Consider the following 19,250-nt stretch of genomic DNA (forward strand, 5'->3'; position numbering starts at 1 on the left):
GTCGGTGTGCTGCCCCTAAGCTGGCCCCCAGAGGTGCCTCATTGGAGATGTGCCTCCTCCTCCTTCTCCTCCTCCTCCTCTCTCCTATCAGGCACCCACATGGAGTCAGTGACCTCATCATCCCCTCCCTCTTCATCACTGGAGCAAACCTGGCAGTATGCTGCAGCTGGTGGAACATGACTGCCAGATTGTTCTCCTTCTTGAGCATCCCCTCTGTCTGCACTAACGCTACTGCCTTCCTCTAGCTGGGTATCATCATCAGAGCCTTCAAAACACTGGGCATCCTCCTGGAGCATGTACCCAACACTGTGCTCAAACAGTTTGGGGGACTACTAGGAGGACATGGTGGGTCTAGGGAAGGAGTGACTGATGACATTGAGACAAGGGAAGAGGACACATTGTCAGCTTCTTTGTTTGTACCCTGAGACTGGGTGAGAGAGGATGAGGAGGGCTTGGTCATCCACTCTACCAAGTCTTCAGCATGATGCGGCTCAACATGTCCAGCTGCCAAAAATAAGGACAAGCATGTCCCATGGCCACGTGCTGATGACGATGCACCGCGTCCACGCCCAGCACTGTTGTCTCTAGACACAGAGCCTGCTTGCCCTCTTTTATTGGCTCGTGTCTGTTTGCTTTTCTTTGTTGGCCTTCCAGACATAGTAATGGCCTGCAGGGAGATGGGAAAACCAGGAACTAGGTAGCTTTAGGTGCACACTGAGCAGATGACACAGTGCACCGACTGTAATTACTGATGCTGCCTGTCTGTGTTAGAGAAACAGAACAACACCAGCATTAAGGGGTAACTTCAGGTGTATACTGTGCAGGAGGCACACAACACCCACTGCAAATGCTGCAGATACCTGTATTACAGAACACCAGCAATAAGAGGTATCTTCAGGTGTATACTGTGCTGGAGGCACACAACACCCACTTAAAGAGGAAGTAAACCCTGCTGGGTTTACTTCCTCTTTCATTCCCTGCAAAGGTAAAGCATAATGGACTACTATGCATCGCATAGTAGTCCATTAGGTGTCACTTACCTGACATAGGAGCCAGCGAAGTCACTGCTGTCCCCTGTAGTCCAGCGCATCCATCTTCTCGGTGGGTCTTGCTGCTCCGCAGCTGTCATTCGGCGAAGCCGCAATGACATCACTCCCGCGCATGTGCACGGGAGCCGCCACTCGAAGCACATCGCCGTTGACCGCGGCGTGCTCCTGTCTTTCAGCAAATATCTCCTAAACCGTGTAGGTTTAGGAGATATTTCTTGGACCTACAGGTAAGCCTTAATCTAGGCTTACTTGTAGGACAAAGCGTGTTGTAAGGGTTTACAACCACTTTAACTCCTGCAGATGCCTGTACTAGAGAACACCAGCAATAAAGGGTAGCTACAGGTGTATACTGTGCTGGAGGCACACAACACCCACTTTAACTGCTGCAGATTTACAGGAAAAGAACACACTGTCCCTGCCTATGCTGCTCTCTCACTGCATGCCGGAACACACTACACAAGGCCACCACGCTGGCAGCCTTATATAGTGTGGGGCATGTCCCAAACCCCCTGAGCTATATTTGGCCACAGGCATCCTGCCTGGGGCCAATTATGGCTCTCCTCGCTGCCGGCGCTGTGATTGGCCAAACATGCGGGGTCATAGTGCATGCTTGGCCAATCATGAGACAGGAATGCACTGCAATGGTGTAGTGCATTGTGGGCCATTTGCGCCACACGAATATGGTGTGAATGGCCCACAATGTTCTGATTTTGCCGAACAGACGAACGGCCGTTGTTCAAGTCGAACATGCGTTCGACTCAAACACCGAGCTCATCCCTACTGAATAACATGTCTGGCCTGCCTGCCTGAAAGTTTATTTGAATGCGTACACCAGGAATGGCCTGCAGTCAGATCTAGCTAAACTGGATACAGTGTATATGTAATGCCACTCTCTCTCCGCAAAGAACACACTACACAAGGCTGACGCAGGTGCCCTTATATAGTGTGAGGCATGGACTTAACCCCCTGAGCCATAATTGGCAAAAGGCACTCGATGTTTGAGTCAAACTTATGTTTTACCCGAACATTAAGCTCATCCCTAGCGTGCATACATCAACCAATCTCGTCCCATCATCAAACTGTATCGACCCATATGTTATTCTTTAATAATACCCCCTGGATTAGAGATCCCGCCTACTCAGCAGTCAGATATTATAACCAGACTTGTATAGGTAGAGGTGTACCGCTGTATAGACTGATGGATCAGTCCTTACACAGTGATCGTACATCCACATAAGATGTCACTTTCTATATATGTGCAGATAGTTTTGAACATTTATATGAATTTGCTATGAAAGGTTTGGTAGCGGTCCACTTATTATGGGGAATAGATTGAAAGGGGAATGTAAATACAACAATAGGTGATAAGATTGAATGCTGATCCACATGGAAAATCTAGAAATAATGATCACACCACTTCCAGGTCTGCCCGAAGCAGGGAGTGCAATGATGGGGGGACACAAAGGCAATCAGACAGACCTCTGTGGATTCCTGCTTCAGAATCCAACAAACCCAACAGAAAATATTCCCCACCAATACCTCCCAACAATTATAGGGGGGCCACACTAGCCTGGTGAAAGTTCTTAGCCTACCATTTTAGGCAAACTCCCATAGTTCCACTAAACATACCCTTACCAGCCCATCGATTGTTGCTACCAGATGTATGTCTCTTTTGTCTTTTGTACTTATGTACAAAGGATGTTGGCCGTAAATGTGTATTGCATACACACAATCAGACTTTTTAGGCAACAAACACAAACGTAGTGACGTTTCAATGTACTGATGAGTGACGACACCTCAAAAGAGGACATTCAATTACTCAGGTGCCACCCTTTGGTCAACTTCTGTATTGTTGTCTGATGTTTTTCACAAAAGTCTGATGGTTTTGTGTACACTTGATCAGACTTTGCTACATCGTTCTTATGTTGTCAAAAAGTTTGTCTGTTCGCACAGCCAACAAAAGTCCAATGAAAACCAAAATAGTTTGTTCGATGGAACGTACACACAGTTGCATGCTGCCTTAAAACAGCTAATTTGCATGTTTGTTGTCAAAAAGTGTGATTGTGTGTACGAGATTTAAGAGTCAATGCTGTCTCTACCAGTAAAGCATACATCCACTCCCAAAAAAAAAACATGGGTCCCATGCAGGGGCGGACTAACCATTGGGCCACTTGGGCACTGCCCGAGGGGCCCTGAGTCACTAGTGGCCCCATCAGGTTTGCCAGCTTCAGTAAAACCAGGAACAGTATGTAAAAATCTGTTTTTTACATCTGTCTCTGAAATGTCCCTTACCGACATCCATTTGGTCTAAAAATCCTCAGATTATAGCTGCCCCACCTCTCCAGTACCTTCTCAGCCATTAAAAACATGACTGTGTATACTGTGTGCTTGTATACTGTGTGCTTGTATAGTGTGTGTGTGTGTGTATACTGTGTGGCCCCATAATCTCCTATTGCCTGGGGGCCCCATGAGTTGTCAGTCCACCCCTGGTCCCATGGGCAACCTGGTACACACACTAATGCCTTTCTCATACAATATTATTTTCCAAATGACTCCTCTTGGTGCAATTTTCCTCCTTGCTTGACTGTATCCCTTGTATTTCCTTTTTCTTGCAATACTGTTATTCTAAGTATTTTTCAAGGCAAATTCAAGGTTTTACTTCATAGTATGCTCAATGTTAATTGCATATTATATGCTGGTACCAAATGTTTTATGTTGTGTGCTGATTGCACTGTTATAACACCATTACTCTGTATCTGCCATGTCATGTTACTGTATGGTATATGTTTCTTTAAAAAAAATGCAATACAATGCATTGAACTTGGTATTAAAACAAAACAAACAAAAAAAACATTCAGACGCTGCTAAATGATGATGGAAATTAAATTGTTTTCAGGTTTGGAGATCATGTGTAAGTTCATTATGGTGATAAACATTTCCATGTTAGAAAACATTTTCTCACTTCTATAAAGGACTGTGTGCTTCCCGAGGTGATATTGTGATCAGATTTGTATGTAGATGATACTTTGTATATATTTATGATGTTTATTATTATTGCTAATTAGAACTATAAGTACACAGAATGAGGTCAACCCCCACCCTGTGTGTACATTGATCTGCTGTTGATTGAAATAGATTCAAATGGACAAAGATGTGTCTGGGCTGATTGAGTAGATACAATGTTTCGTTTTTCTTGCTTCTTTCCTCCATTGTGTTGTGGTTTAAGAACGCCGCGATCTTCTCTTCTTGTGATTTCAGATAAAGTAACAATGTAAGGCGGGAGATTGTGGAGGATCTTTTATTGTAACAATGTTTGAGTGCGGCATAAGTGTTTATTCAGCTCTGCCACCTTGTGGTCATTCCTGGTAGAACACTGGTGTGTGTGTGCAATACAAGGAGGTGAATAGGGAATGTATACAGCTAGAAAGTGGAGATGATCTCCGCAATAAATCTAGAATTAGGATGGGAATAGAAGGGAGGTTTATTCACCCCCTCCCACTCTGACCGATCAGTATTATTATTATTTCAGCATTGCCTCACAAACATGCTCTACATAGCGCCGGACATTCCTGGTTTCTATTCCTATTCTCCAATTAAGTTCTATATTATTAATACTGTCAGGTAAAGTTCCCTGTAAAGACAAAGCCTTTGTCTTCTTATCACACTCAGACTTGTAATAGAGGTGAGGAGTAATGACAGGAAATGTGATCACAGTACATCATTCTCTCATCTCTTTTCATTCCAATCTTTCTATGCTGATCGTCTACTCACCGCTAAACCCTCCAACCAAAACCATCCACCCCTCCATACCCGTCCGTCCTGACAGCAATTCAGAGCTTCTATGATTTGTATCATTTATTAGAACGTATTTCATGTGAAGGAACGATGTGATCTCCTTACAGGGACTGCTTTTTATTGTCCTCCATCCTTTAATTCTGCTGAATAAACCTCCCCCAGCTGAAAGGAACACAGATCTCAGATCCTCCTTCACACTCCTTGGAAGGAAAATACGTTTTATTATCTGAAGAAATCGTCCAGATCTGTGATTGGTGCAAATATGAAATTCATTCATACAAATTTCCCGCCGGAATTCTATGGAACGTTCCAATGATCTCAGATAGAGACATCCGACACTAAAATCGGATATCTCTTCCTCCGGGAACATCGATCAACGCTCCTCTGAATTGTCGGGCAGTTTATCCAACCAAGAATAATACATCCGTTAGAAATATGAATGTCACATTTCTTCTCGTCTTTTCATTTTCTCCACCATACAGAACCCGCCCTGCTAGAGAATGTTTTCTATAGAGATCAATGAAAAGTCTACAGAACAAATATATTCTGGACTGAAACGGAGAAAGATCTCAGAATATATTTATTTTAAAATTATGAAAAGAAAGACATTACTGGCTGATGAAGGAAACGCCCACAGCTCTGATTGGCTCCGATTTCAAATTGCTACTTTCATATTTGCCCGCCTGAATAGCGAAGCACGTTACAGAGAAATAATCAGCCCAATTATACTGCCAAATCCGACACTGAGATCATCAGATGAGACATTTATCCCAGAGATATCATCAATGCTTTATTTCCATCGATTAATCCGGAATAAATAGAAATGGATTCTGAAGATTACTGAATAAAAAAATGTAAAACATTTCCATATGTTCTCTTTTATTCCAAGTCGGAATGTAGCATCCCCCCTACAACATGATAGTGAGATGCGCTTCTGATGAATCACATCCGTTTCCATTCAGCAAAATATCTAAAAGCTTCTAAATGAATGAAATTCTCTGCAGTGTAATAAAAGACCCCGCCCCTTATCGGCATGTTTCCCATCAGGTCCGCACTGCCTTACACCCAGGAAGGTGAGATGTCATAAAACAATGTGTTTCTTTGTTTCCTTTTCAATATAATGTTTTATAAATATGAAATTACTATGAATAATTGAAACTGCTGTTTGTTTTTCTGTTATGAAGTATTAAAGATTCATATTCTCCGTGTAATCTCCAGGTATAAATAGAAAATAAATAATTGAGAAGAAGGAATAAATTAATCTTCTGGACATGTAATTGCTGTTGCATTAATGTATCTGACTACAGGAATTACATTCTCTATTATTTTGTAATGGATGGGTGTGACTCCGCCTCTTTCCCCGGAAGGTTTCAATCAGGTCCGCCCAGGCTGTATATAAGGAGGGCAGGCAGACAGCGGAGCTCAGTTTCTGTTTGGGCAGAAAATCCTTCGTCATGTCTGGTCGCGGTAAAGGAGGGAAGGGTCTGGGGAAAGGAGGCGCCAAGCGGCACAGGAAGGTGCTCCGGGACAACATCCAGGGCATCACCAAACCCGCCATCCGACGTTTGGCCCGCAGAGGGGGTGTCAAGCGCATCTCCGGACTCATCTATGAGGAGACCCGCGGAGTGCTGAAGGTTTTCCTGGAGAATGTCATCCGCGATGCCGTCACCTACACCGAGCACGCCAAGAGGAAGACCGTCACCGCCATGGATGTCGTCTATGCTCTCAAACGCCAGGGGCGCACTCTCTACGGATTCGGAGGCTAAACCCTCATAGACACCTACCTACTTCATCTACACAAAGGTCCTTCTCAGGGCCACCCACCTTCTCATACAAAGAACTACATACCGCTATTTGTTATCAGTAGAAGTAAACGTGGAAAATGAATGACGCGTTGTACACATTTCTGTAGCGGGGGGTTTGTTCTCGGGATTGGACACGTGACATTCACCCTATGTAGGCGATCTAAGTGTGATCACACTGTATGAGGGGCGATTGATTCTAAACTTTAATGGGCCAATTAAAAACAGTAGTTTGGGTTTGTCAGGAAACGTCCAGAACTGGGATCGGATCAGCTTTATTTGAACATTTCTCTACTAGGTCTAAAGCCCCATATAACCCACTTTTCGATTTTCTGCAGATTTTTCAAAAACCATGTAGTGTAAGGGTCTGCCTGATTGTATTCACTGAAACTCTTAAGGTCTGACCTCCTATTATACGGCTTTGGTAACAAAATCGAATCACGTGTATGGGATCTTATGAACATTCCATCCAGAGAAGCAGATCTAGTGTAGCGCCAAATCTCAGCAGGGAATGGATGGAGGATTTCCGTACAATTATCGGATTCCTTCATTTGTTACTGGTGGAAGAAGTCAAGTTTTTATATTTCATCCTCCTGAGTGCAGATTGTAAAATTTTATAGATCAACTCTCTACCCAATTAGATACAACATTGGAGAAATCATTTTGTTGTGTTCTTAAGTCGCTTTAGTAAAGCAGATCGAACAGTGTATGGTCAGTTAGATATCACAAAGAACACACTTCATAACACAAACATCAGTTTCAATTTTTCATATTTATAAAGATTATTTTGAAAAGGAAACAAAGAAATGCATTTTTTTCCTACATCTCACCTTCCTGTGTAAAGATGAGCGGACCTGATGAGAAGGGGCGGGGTCTATTCATGTATTACACTGCAGAAAATGTCATTTATTTAGAAACGTTTAAATATTTTGCTGAATGGAAACGGATGTAATTCGTCAGAATCGCAATATTTTCTTTATTGATTCATAGTACATATTTGTATCTTTTTTTTTTTCCAGTTAGTTACATAATTCTAGGCAGATCTGATTATGTGTTTTATTGTACACACCGTTATGTATCTGGCAGTGTCATGATTTCTACCAGTCCATTCACGTATTTATTTATTAATATTCTAGTTGTAATATGGAGGAAATCCGTAACTGATAGAGGCCAGTCCCAGGATCCTATACAGATCTGATGACAAACCTCTTCTTCCAGTTCTTTTTCGGAGATTACACAAATCACCAGTTACTATTGTTAATAACAATTCCATATTTATAAAAGATTACTAAAGAAGGGGAAAAAAAAAATCGCATTTATGTTTCTAAGATAAAACCATTTAATACTCCTTTCACTTTTTATACATCTAATAACAGAGAACATCTTTCACATTATTCAACAATCTTTTGAATCGATTTCTATTCCGGATGAATCCGTTTCAAAATAAATCGCTGATATCTCTCGGATAAATGTCTCAGTGTCGGATTTGGCGGTATAATAGGGCTGATAATTTCTCTGTAACGTTCTAAAGAATTCTGGCGGGCAAATTCGAAAGTAGCAATTTGAAATATGAGCCAATTAGACCTGTGGGCGTTCCCTTCATGAGCCAATAATGTTTTTGATGAGGAATCCAAAGAAATGTCTTCTGAGATCTTATTCCGTTTTCAGCCCAGTAAATACTCGTTCTGTACTTTCCATTGATCTCTATAGAAAACATTCTCTATGATTCTGTATACAAACCCCTTGATATAATATAATATTTTAGCGCGTTTATAAGGTGCCTGGAATGTTCCCCGGAAGAACTGAAACTTTGTATCATTACATTTCTGTCAGATTAGCCGATCTGAGGTGATTGGGAAGGTTCCATGATAAATGAAGCCAATCCGTTCCATACCCCGCCCGCCATAATAGGGACATTCTGAGATCTGTGCTGCTGATCAGTCGGGGGTGATTGTTTTATTATATAATGAATGATTTCTGATCTGTAATAAATTCAACAGAACTAAAGTCTGAAGGACAATGACGATCAGTCCCTGTAAGATGACCGGATCCCCCAATAATGATTTCCAGGCTCTTTATATGTAGTAATTGTCCTCCCTGTACAGATCTCCTGTACTAGAAGTGTGAATAAATAAGAATGTATTTCCCGTGTAAAGCTATGCAGACAATTGAGGGCTGATTGCATGCGATGTGGTAGACACAATGAGGGGTGTGTGGGGGGGCTCTTTGTAGAGAGATGTGGGTGGCTCTGAGAAGAGCCTTTGTGTTGTAGAAATGAAAGGATTTGGGAGTAGAAAGGAGTTGTCGGGATTACTTGGATTTGGCGGCGGCCTTGTGGCTCTCGGTCTTCTTGGGCAGCAGCACGGCCTGGATGTTGGGCAGGACTCCTCCCTGGGCGATGGTGACGCCGCCCAGCAGCTTGTTGAGCTCCTCGTCGTTGCGGACGGCCAGCTGGAGGTGTCGGGGGATGATGCGGGTCTTCTTGTTGTCGCGGGCGGCGTTGCCGGCCAGCTCGAGGATCTCAGCCGTGAGATACTCGAGGACGGCGGCCAGATAGACGGGAGCTCCGGCCCCGACCCGCTCCGCATAGTTGCCCTTCCTGAGCAGACGGTGAACACGGCCGACTGGGAACTGCAGACCAGCCCGGGATGATCGGGTCTTGGCCTTAGCCCGAACCTTGCCTCCTTGCTTTCCACGACCAGACATTTTGAGATTCCTGTGTCGTTACACTGACAAAGATAACCACCTTCTAGGGTCTCCTTATATTTATACAGTCAATGCTGTGACATCAAACACTTTGATTGGCTACTTTTCAAGCTAGCCAATAGTGTTCTGAATTGTTTCTACACCAATCAGTAAACGAAGAAGGAAAGCAAAACACTCCTCCCCATCACATGACTGAATCCTCCAATAGAAGAGTGAGGAGGGGAGGAGACTCATTTGCATAGGACGCCTATAAAAGCAGCACATGAGGGCGGCTCCAGCACACATTTGCTTCAAACAGCAGAGATCACATTAACCCTTATCATGCCTGAACCAGCCAAGTCCGCCCCGGCGCCCAAGAAGGGCTCCAAGAAAGCCGTGACCAAGAGCCAGAAGAAGGACGGCAAGAAGCGGAGGAAGAGCAGGAAGGAGAGTTATGCCATCTACGTGTACAAGGTGCTCAAGCAGGTCCACCCCGACACCGGCATCTCGTCCAAGGCCATGGGCATCATGAACTCCTTCGTCAATGACATCTTCGAGCGCATCGCCGGCGAAGCTTCCCGCCTGGCTCATTACAACAAGCGCCGCACCATCACCTCCCGGGAGATCCAGACCGCCGTCCGCCTCCTCCTGCCCGGAGAGCTGGCCAAGCACGCCGTCTCCGAGGGCACCAAGGCCGTCACCAAGTACACCAGCGCCAAGTAATCCCCCATCCCCCCATCATCATCCCAACACAAGACACAAAGGCTCTTCTAAGAGCCACCCACCATTTCCATCAATGAGCTCTCATCACATTTTGTCGCAATTAGAGATTCTAAATGCATTCAATGAAGAATTAACCGATTATAACAATTGTACAATCTGATGAAGTTGGACATGTGAAGCTGTATTATAGTAAGAAATCCCTCCCAATACAAGCTGGTGTTGCAGATTCCCTTTATTTCGAATTTCCTGACATTTTATTTCCATCCAATTACATTGTATATCTTTCCAAATCTCCGTATAGAAGACCTGGATTTCATAACCACTAGGTGTCAGTGTTGCTCCACCTTAGAGAACACATGGGACCTTATTTTCCCGTAAATTGAAAGCGGATAGTTATGTATATAAGGATAACACTTCTATAATATAGTATATATCGTTTTCACCTACACGTTTACTTTCTGCTTTATGGCTTATGTAAGACTAATGTCTGCAGAGACACATATACAAGGGGATTCTTAATTTTACTAAATCGTTTAGGGATCATCTGCTTCGAAATATTACTTACACATCACATTGTGTTTGATTCAAATGTGTCATATAGCATCTATTTTCTTCATGGGAATCCAACTATTATACATAATCATCTACTCACCTTAGATGGGGGATTTAGATCATCAGCTGGGCACACGTTGGCTTTCCTGGTCTGTATCCCTCTATATATAAGTGTGTGTGTCTTTTCTCTAATTAAAAACAAAACAATATATATATATTTGGTAAATATCAGATGCCTCCGATTGCAATACATAGATTGGAAAGTGGGGGTTACAGGGAACATTTAACCCTCTGCCATCTAATTTGCTGAGATATGGGAAACATAATCCAATCTCAATGTTTCTAATTCTTACACTGAGAAGGAGGATTTCTAATCCTTCATTATAAAAACATTTCTTTGCATTGTAAACTCCATTAGCAGGGTCCTCATATTGCTTGTGTATTGAAATGTATTGTGATTGTACTGTCGCCATTTTTATTGTAAAGAGTTGTGTAAACGGCACAATATATATATTCTGTATTTTATTAATGTTATAATAATTAGTATCAAAGTCGAACACGCCAGCGCCAAGTAAATCCCCGACACCCCCCATCATCCCAGCAGGACACAAAGGCTCTTGTAGAAGCCACTCACATACACCATATCAGAGCTGCGATTTCATTGTAAAGTAAACATGATGAAGATATCGTGAGAAATATGGTTCAAATAATGTTTTTAGTGAATTTTCTGACAAAACCTTAATGCAAATTCATCAGATTAATTATGCAATCTAGAAGTCGCCCTGTGTTCATTCCCAAAGATTACGTTGTAATCACCTATTTTTCTTAGAAATTAGATTCGGAAAGAAAACAATGAAATCTGATTGTAGCACGTCCTAGATCCCCGCACAGAAGTCATTTCTCTTGTCACCAGCAGGTGTCAGTGTTGCTCCTCCATAGAGGATACATTGTAGCAGTTTAGTTGAATTGTATCCACATGGATCTGATAGAAACCAATGAGAACACCGACCGATCCCAGATGTGGCCGGAGCAGGGAGGACAATGCTGGCTGGCTGGGACACGATTCATTGTCTGCTCAGCGATCTGTCCCTCCATGTTAGTACAGAATTGTGCTGGATGGAACAAGCTGTACAAGTCACCTTTCTACTTGTTATTCACTAAGAACGGAATAATCCGATCAGTGAGATCGGAGGAGGATTTTCTGTCATCTCATTTATTATGGAGACAAGCAGTCCAATGTGAGAGCTCCTAATCCTTACACATTGTGTGATGTGGAGGAACTCCCCTCCCCCACCCCACAAAGAAGAGAACTCTACTAACACAGAGAACGGGCAGATCTTGGCGGGCATTTTAAAAATGCCGCTTTTTTTAAGCAAACCAATCATGAAAAGGGGTGTGTTTTAGCTGTCCAATCAGAAGGCAGTGATGTGTATAAATAGACGCCGCACAGCCCGAGTTCTCACACTTGTATTCCTTGTGGAGATTGGAAGCATTGATCAGCCATGGCAAGAACCAAGCAGACCGCTCGTAAGTCCACCGGAGGGAAAGCTCCCCGCAAGCAGCTGGCCACCAAAGCCGCCCGCAAGAGCGCCCCGGCCACCGGCGGAGTGAAGAAGCCTCACCGCTACAGGCCCGGCACCGTGGCTCTCCGAGAGATCCGCCGCTACCAGAAATCCACCGAGCTGCTCATCCGCAAGCTGCCCTTCCAGCGCCTCGTCCGAGAGATCGCCCAGGACTTCAAGACCGACCTGCGCTTCCAGAGCTCCGCCGTCATGGCTCTGCAGGAAGCCTCCGAGGCTTATCTCGTAGGACTCTTCGAGGACACCAACCTCTGCGCCATCCATGCCAAGAGGGTCACCATCATGCCCAAAGACATCCAGCTGGCACGCCGCATCCGCGGAGAGAGGGCCTAAGAAACCCCCCACCGACCTCCTCATCGCCACCCCCCACAACAACAAAGGCTCTTCTCAGAGCCACCACATCCTCCTCAGAGAGCTCCATACTATCTCATCTCCACTACATCATACAAATCCTTCCCACCACATCACTTCTTTCTTCTCATCCTTCTCTGCACTCGGAAGCTCCGTCTGTAAGCAAATCTGATCTGTAACATCATTTCCAATACAATCCCAGAGTAACAACACCTGCTCTATGTACCCAACACAATACAATGGGACGTTATAGAGTAAAATGAACATTCCTGTCAACAGATTTTACAATCTTTGTCTATTTGGACTCTTCACATTCTCTCACACAAGACACATCATTGCATTTTCTAGAAACCCGACAATTTCTTATTCCAGGCAACAAGAGTATTTTTGTCAAGTCTTTAGAGATCTGAAGATAAATCCGATTAGAACATATAATGGGAGGGGGTAAACCTTACACAGCCCACGTGGAGATGTCACTATGGGGGGGTCAGGGGTGTCCTCTACTACCTCATCCCATACTACAACCCTCATCATCGGAGATCAAACATCTCTGCTGGGGCGGCACACATTACAGGGAGGAATACATCCGCAATGGAGATCAGAAAAACAAAACAAATCTGGAAATTCATTATTCATTCATTATCGCCCACCTGGGGATTTACTGTTGCTGCAAATATGTTATGTCGGCGGCCAATTTATAAATCCAAATGAGCCGCTTTATCGAAGAGCCTTTAGAGGATCACACTATTAGTTACTGAGCCGTTAATACAGGTTTATTTTTATACACATATGATGAATGTAACTTATGTTTAGAAAACACTCCATTCTCCTCATAACACAGGAGTCTTGTTGCCGATCATTCTAACATGAGCGGAGGATGATGTGTCTCCCGATCATTAGAATGATTCTCCGCATAAATGTCATTATAGAATGAAATATTAATCAGCCGTTCTGCAGCCAATCAGCGCTCATATGTGATTTGTGTCTCCTCTATTGGAAATGACATGCGGAGCACTGTGTGTGCTATTAGCGATGTGGGTGTAGGTAGGTATGTGTAGGTAGATAGGTGTAGCTCGGATAGGAGGAGGTGGGTGGCTCTGAGAAGAGCCTTTGGGGGGTGGAGATGAGGGAGGTATTCTTATTTCTTCTTCGGAGCGGCCTTCTTGGGCTTGGCTGCTGTCTTGGCTTTAGCCGCCTTCTTAGCCGGACTCTTGGCGGCTTTTTTCGGCTTGGCTGCAGCTTTGGGCTTCTTGGGGCTCTTTGTCGCCTTCTTGGCGGGAGCAGCTGCAGCCTTTGCCGGTTTCTTGGCGGCCTTCTTGGGGCTCTTGGCTGCTTTGCTGGGGGCTTTCTTCTTGGGGGACTTGGCTGGCTTCTTGGCGGCCGCAGGTTTCTTGGGCTTGGCCGCAGCCGATGGCTTCTTCTTGATGGTGACTTTCTTGGCCTTGTCGCCCTCTTGCTGCTTCTTGTTGATCTTGAAGGATCCGGAGGCTCCTTTGAGCGAGCGGAACAAGTACAATAGACGTGGTAGAAGTGTCATTTTCACCGCATTAATCCTACCCATCCAGGAGATGCCACAACCAGACCAACGTACTAAATCCTCTCTGCATTTTTGCGCCATGTAGGGATAATTAGAGAGAATAGAGTGTGTATATCTGAAGTGAGTTTTATTCCCAAGTATGGGAGCTGAGATTGTGCCCAGGAGAAGGTAAAATTATTCGAAAGTTGAGCTAGCACATCAGTAGGGAGCGTAACATTCAGGGCTAAAGATTTCTCCATATTGACCCGGAGTCCCGAGATCTTACTAAAATCTAATAAAATCCGATTAATGATGGGCATAGAGGTCAGAGGCGATGTAACAAAAAGAAGAAGGTCATCCGCATAGAGGGCGCATTTATGTTCGCCAGACCCACACCTGACCCCCCTAATGTCGGGGTTAGAACGTAAGGCAATGGCTAAAGTTTCTATGGCTATGGCAAAAAGAAGTGGAGATAATGGGCACCCCTGTCTTGTCCCCCTACCGATACCAAACTTGTTAGAATATCTGCCCAACAGACGCACCTGAGCCGACGGATTAGAATACAGAGCCGATATGAGGTTAAGAAAGTATTTACCGCACCCCCACCTCTCCAAAATATCCGTAAGGTACCGCCAATCAATAGAGTCAAAGGCTTTATGAAGGTCAATGGACAGCAGGAACCCCTGTTGCGGGGATCCTCCGTCCCATTGTGCCTGTAGGAGTGAAATAACATCTACTGCGCGTCTAATCTGGTCTGGTCCTTGTCTCCCAGGGATGAACCCCACCTGATCTTTGTGGATATACCGGGAGATAAAGCTTGAAAGCCTATTCGCCAGTATTTTCGTCATTATCTTAATATCATTATTGATAAGCGATATAGGCCTAAAATTGCCTACCACGCTGGCATCTTTACCAGGTTTTGGAATCACCGATATAAATGCAGAGTTCATGTCCAGAGGCATGGCGGTACCATCCCTGAGAGAGTTAAACATTTTCACCAGATAAGGAGCCAGAGAAGGGCCAAACTTCTTATAATAACCGTTGGAGAATCCGTCCGGACCCGGGGCAGAACCCCTTGAAAGCGTTTTAATAGTGTCAAGTACTTCTGCCTGAGTGAACGGATCCTCCATAAGGTCCCTGTGATCCTCCGAGAGCTTGGGCAGTGGGAGATCACTCAGGAGCCTCTCCCGAGCACCTTTGGAGGGACTAGACCCCTGCTTGTATAAGTCCGAGTAGAACTGCAAAAAGGCGTCCATGACTGTAACAGGATTCTGAGAGAGGTCCCCTGAGTGAATCCTGATCTTAGGGAAGGACTGAGATCGTGGCTTGGGAGTCAGTTTTACTGCTAGGCGTGAGCCTACCCTGTCTTTCTGTGCATAAAATTTAGCCCCCGTCCAGGAAAGATGTTGAGCAGCCGCTGTAGTTAAGGACATATTCAGTCGGGCCTTGACCTCGTCTAGTTTGGCTAATGAATCTGCCGTAGGACGCTGTTTGTGTGTTTTAGCTAGGGAACGGAACTCCTCCGTGAGTTTAAGGGTGTCAGCCCGATGTTGCGCTTTGAGATTAGAGGATAACTGGATTCATTTGCCTCTCAATACAGTTTTATGTGCAGCCCACAAAGTAACTGGCGATACCTCCCCGGTATCATTCAGCTCAAAGTATTCCCGAATAGCAGCCTCCAACACTGCGCTATGTGCAGGGTCACTCAGAATGGATTCCCGGAGACGCCAACATGGGCGGTTCCCGGAGCCCACAGGTCTTCTGGACACTACCACCACCATGGAGTGGTCCGATAAGGACGAGTCCAAAATCCTGGCATTAACTAGCAGAGGAACCGTCTGGGATTTCGTAAATATGTGATCTATTCTGGCATAGGTGCGGTGCGGCGCCGAAAAATGCGTATAGTCCTTCGCCCGAGGGTTCATCTCCCGCCAAGAGTCAATCAGACCATCCGCGTGGAGCATGCGAGCTATGCTATTGCTCTGTTTTGACGGACGCTTGGGTTTTGACCCCCCAGATCCCGATTTATCCAGAGAAAAGTCAAATGCAACATTTGAGTCACCTCCAATAAATACCGTGCCCTGAAGATGGATCTGAAGCTTCCTCAGCATGGATGCAAAAAAGGAGCTTTGGCCCTTATTGGGTGCATAGTAGGAAACAAATGTGTAGTGTTCTCCGTCTATGTATCCCGAAACCAGAATATATCGCCCCTGTGGGTCCTGAACAATCTCAGGTTGAGAGAGGTTTATATGTTTGGAGAAACACACTGCCACACCTCTAGTCTTGTTTTCCGCGGAGGCCAGAAAGAACTGAGGATAGTGCTGATGTAAAAATGTGGGTTTGAAAGAGGAAGGGAAGTGCGTCTCCTGTAGCAATAAAATGTCTGCATGTATGGATCGGTAATGTTCTAGAATCTTCCTGCGTTTTAGTGGAGAGTTAAGGCCCTGAGTGTTATGCGAAACTAGTTTAAGGGTGGGCACTTTAGCAGGTGTGTCAGCCATGGACCAGAGGGGGGGAACCCACGCAACTGAAAAATAACTCACCGCTCACATGAGGAGAGCCACGCTGTGTGCGAAGTAAGAACCACCAAGAGATCCTATAAATGTCCAGGAGTGCAGGCCGGATGTCGTATGTGAAGTTGTCTTGTCTGCAATAAACATGAGGAGAAAGGAGAAAGAAAGAGATGAAAAAGAAAAAGAATAAACCATCATAGAGAGAGAGAACATCAGCATGAGGAGAACCATGTTGTAACATCTTTGCGTTGACAGAAAAATACATACAGGGGACCCCCGTCCCCTTTCTCCCCCCTGAGCGATCGGAACCCCTCCAATCAACTCTCCTTCGTAAATGAACGGGACAACCCCAGAAAAGGTTACCCCGAAAATGGCCCAGAAGCGTAAACATTACCTCTGAGCCAGGGGGAGCGCACTAAATCCACCACCGCCCCGCCACCTTAAATATATAAACTGTGTAGCTGTCACCAGCTCCTATCTAGAATTTAAACCGAGCGCCCCTCAAAAATTATGACCATGGAGTAACACTCCTGTACCTATGGCAAAAATAATGGCCCAATCTCCTATTCAGACCCATCTTCCCCCACCCCCCCTCCCCCCAAATAGAGATGGTGGAGAAATGACCATACCCTTGTCATACCAGTATCTAATGGCCGAAGAGGACTTTTCAAAACAAGGATTGTGAAAATGAGCATATCCCCGAAAACATTCCCTGCTACCTTATACAGTTAAGTAACTTTCCCAATAATGCATATACTGTACAGGCCCGTCTGATATGAGAAGAGTTCGTTGTACCGGTCATTCGAGTCCGTAATAGCAAGGCCTGAGACCTCGACCTTAAACTAAAAAAAAAAAAAAAAAAAAAAAAAAAAAAAAAAAAAATGTTAACCCGGACCAAAGTTATTATGCAAAAAGAAATTTTATAACAAAAGTTATAAAAATACCAAAAATTAAAAAAAATGCAAAAAGTGCCAAAGCCCTCCTCCATACAGATACATGGCGAAAAAAGAGCAGAACATCAGGCAACTTAGGGAGGGGAAAAAGTCCCCCAAAAAGAACATTTCAGAACATGGGAAGACTTCCCAACCATAACCCTCTAGGTCGAGGAGGGGGCCAAGAGAGTCCCGTAAGACCCCCGAGTCCCGTGGACCGGGCCTCAACCATGGGAACCCCAAAAAAGTGTGAGTTCAGCCCCCATATGGGAAAACTAAAATAGTCTCAAGGTGGTAGATTTTCTTTGGATCGTTTGGAGCTTTGCGTCAGCCAGATCTGTTGCAGCGGGCTCGCTGGGGGAGGCCTCTTGGTTGAAGCTGGGGTGCCCCTGCTGGAAGTTTCCATTGCGGGTTCCAGTTGTATCAGACCTAGTCGAGTCAAAAGTTTTTCGCCTTCCTGGAATGAGGAGAATCCAAAGCTTTTGTTCTTGTAAGAAAAGTTCAGCCTCAAAGGGAACGACCATCTGTATGCGATTTCCTTGTCCATCAAAACTTGTAGTAAAGGTTTAAACGACCTTCTCCTCTGTATAGTGTATGGGGAGAGGTCAGTGAATAGCTGGATCTTGTGACCCTGGAACGATAGATTTTCTGCATATCTGGATTTTCGCATGACCTCCTCCTTCACCGAGTAATAGTGCGGCTTGACTATAATGTCCCTGGGTAAACCGTCAGAGCGGGGGGCCTGGAGAGCCCTGTGTGCTCTATCCAGTTCCAGATGGCGATCCGGGATGTCAGGGATCAAATTCTTAATGAGAGATCTCACCACCTTGTGAACCTCTTTTTCAGATTCTGGTATCCCCCGTACCCTAAAATTGTATCTTCTTGACCTGTTTTCGAGGTCATCGATTTTTGCAAACGCAGTCTCTAGTTGGTCCTGAACCTCCTCCAATCTAGCTGAATTTTGATTGATCCGTAATACAGCCTGGTCAGTTTTCCGTTCCACAGTGTCCAGTCTCAGACCTATTTGCTGCAGATCTGCATGTATGGAGGTAGTGATCTGAGTAGCCTGAATAGCAAGGCTTTTGGAAAGCATATGTGAAAAAGCTGTCATCATGGAAGGAAAGTCTGTGGGGGGAGGGAAATCTTCCTGTGCCTCACTGACTGTCAGCAGCATGCCTGTATGGGGATCCCTCATAGGTGTAGTGGGATATCCTGCACTCAATCCCCCTAGCAATGACTCAGTGGAGGAGGGAGAGTGAACTGAAGGTAGAGGGGCACAGTCTGTACCTTGAAAAGGCATCCGATCCTGGTCCTGGTCCGCTATGGATTCCTCCTGAGGAGCTGTGACTGGGAGGCAACGTGTAGCCGCCGCCATCTTGGCGTAACTGACAGGGCCGGTTTCGGCCTTCATACGGCCTGATAAGTCCTTTCTGGCGCTCGGGGACGCCATCCGCGGGTTCCCTGAGTGTTCCCCCACCAGGATTAGCTGTCCGGTATGGCGTGGGGGCGCTCGGAAGGCTCCGGTGGATAGATCAGGGCGGCGGTGGAGCGGAGCTCTAGATGCCGGCGGCCATCTTAGGAGACCCCGCGCATGCGCTCTCACAATCAGACTTTTTAGGCAACAAACACAAACGTAGTGACGTTTCAATGTACTGATGAGTGACGACACCTTAAAAGAGGACATTCAATTACTCAGGTGCCACCCTTTGGTCAACTTCTGTATTGTTGTCTGATGTTTTTCACAAAAGTCTG

At 45.1% G+C, this 19,250-nt stretch overlaps 3 protein-coding genes across 3 annotated transcripts; 2 read left to right on the plus strand and 1 right to left on the minus strand.

Moving 5' to 3' along the window:
* Positions 1–8,885: 8,885 nt before the first annotated feature.
* On the minus strand, positions 8,886–9,367 carry LOC143955268 (histone H2A.J). The gene has a single exon (XM_077465347.1). It carries the CDS (start codon positions 9,350–9,352, stop codon positions 8,957–8,959), a length of 396 nt encoding a protein of 131 aa, XP_077321473.1. The 5' UTR covers positions 9,353–9,367; the 3' UTR covers positions 8,886–8,956.
* Positions 9,368–9,618: 251 nt separating this feature from the next.
* Positions 9,619–10,834, plus strand: LOC143955269 (histone H2B 1.1). The gene has a single exon (XM_077465348.1). It carries the CDS (start codon positions 9,674–9,676, stop codon positions 10,052–10,054), a length of 381 nt encoding a protein of 126 aa, XP_077321474.1. The 5' UTR covers positions 9,619–9,673; the 3' UTR covers positions 10,055–10,834.
* A 1,224-nt stretch (positions 10,835–12,058) lies between these two features.
* On the plus strand, positions 12,059–12,853 carry LOC143955267 (histone H3). The gene has a single exon (XM_077465346.1). It carries the CDS (start codon positions 12,109–12,111, stop codon positions 12,517–12,519), a length of 411 nt encoding a protein of 136 aa, XP_077321472.1. The 5' UTR covers positions 12,059–12,108; the 3' UTR covers positions 12,520–12,853.
* Positions 12,854–19,250: the final 6,397 nt, after the last annotated feature.

The sequence above is a fragment of the Lithobates pipiens genome, unplaced genomic scaffold (assembly GCF_037356315.1).
Source record: "Lithobates pipiens isolate NorthernLeopardFrog02 unplaced genomic scaffold, aLitPip1_a1.2 Scaffold_35, whole genome shotgun sequence".
In the NCBI taxonomy this organism is placed as follows: Eukaryota; Metazoa; Chordata; class Amphibia; order Anura; family Ranidae; genus Lithobates; species Lithobates pipiens.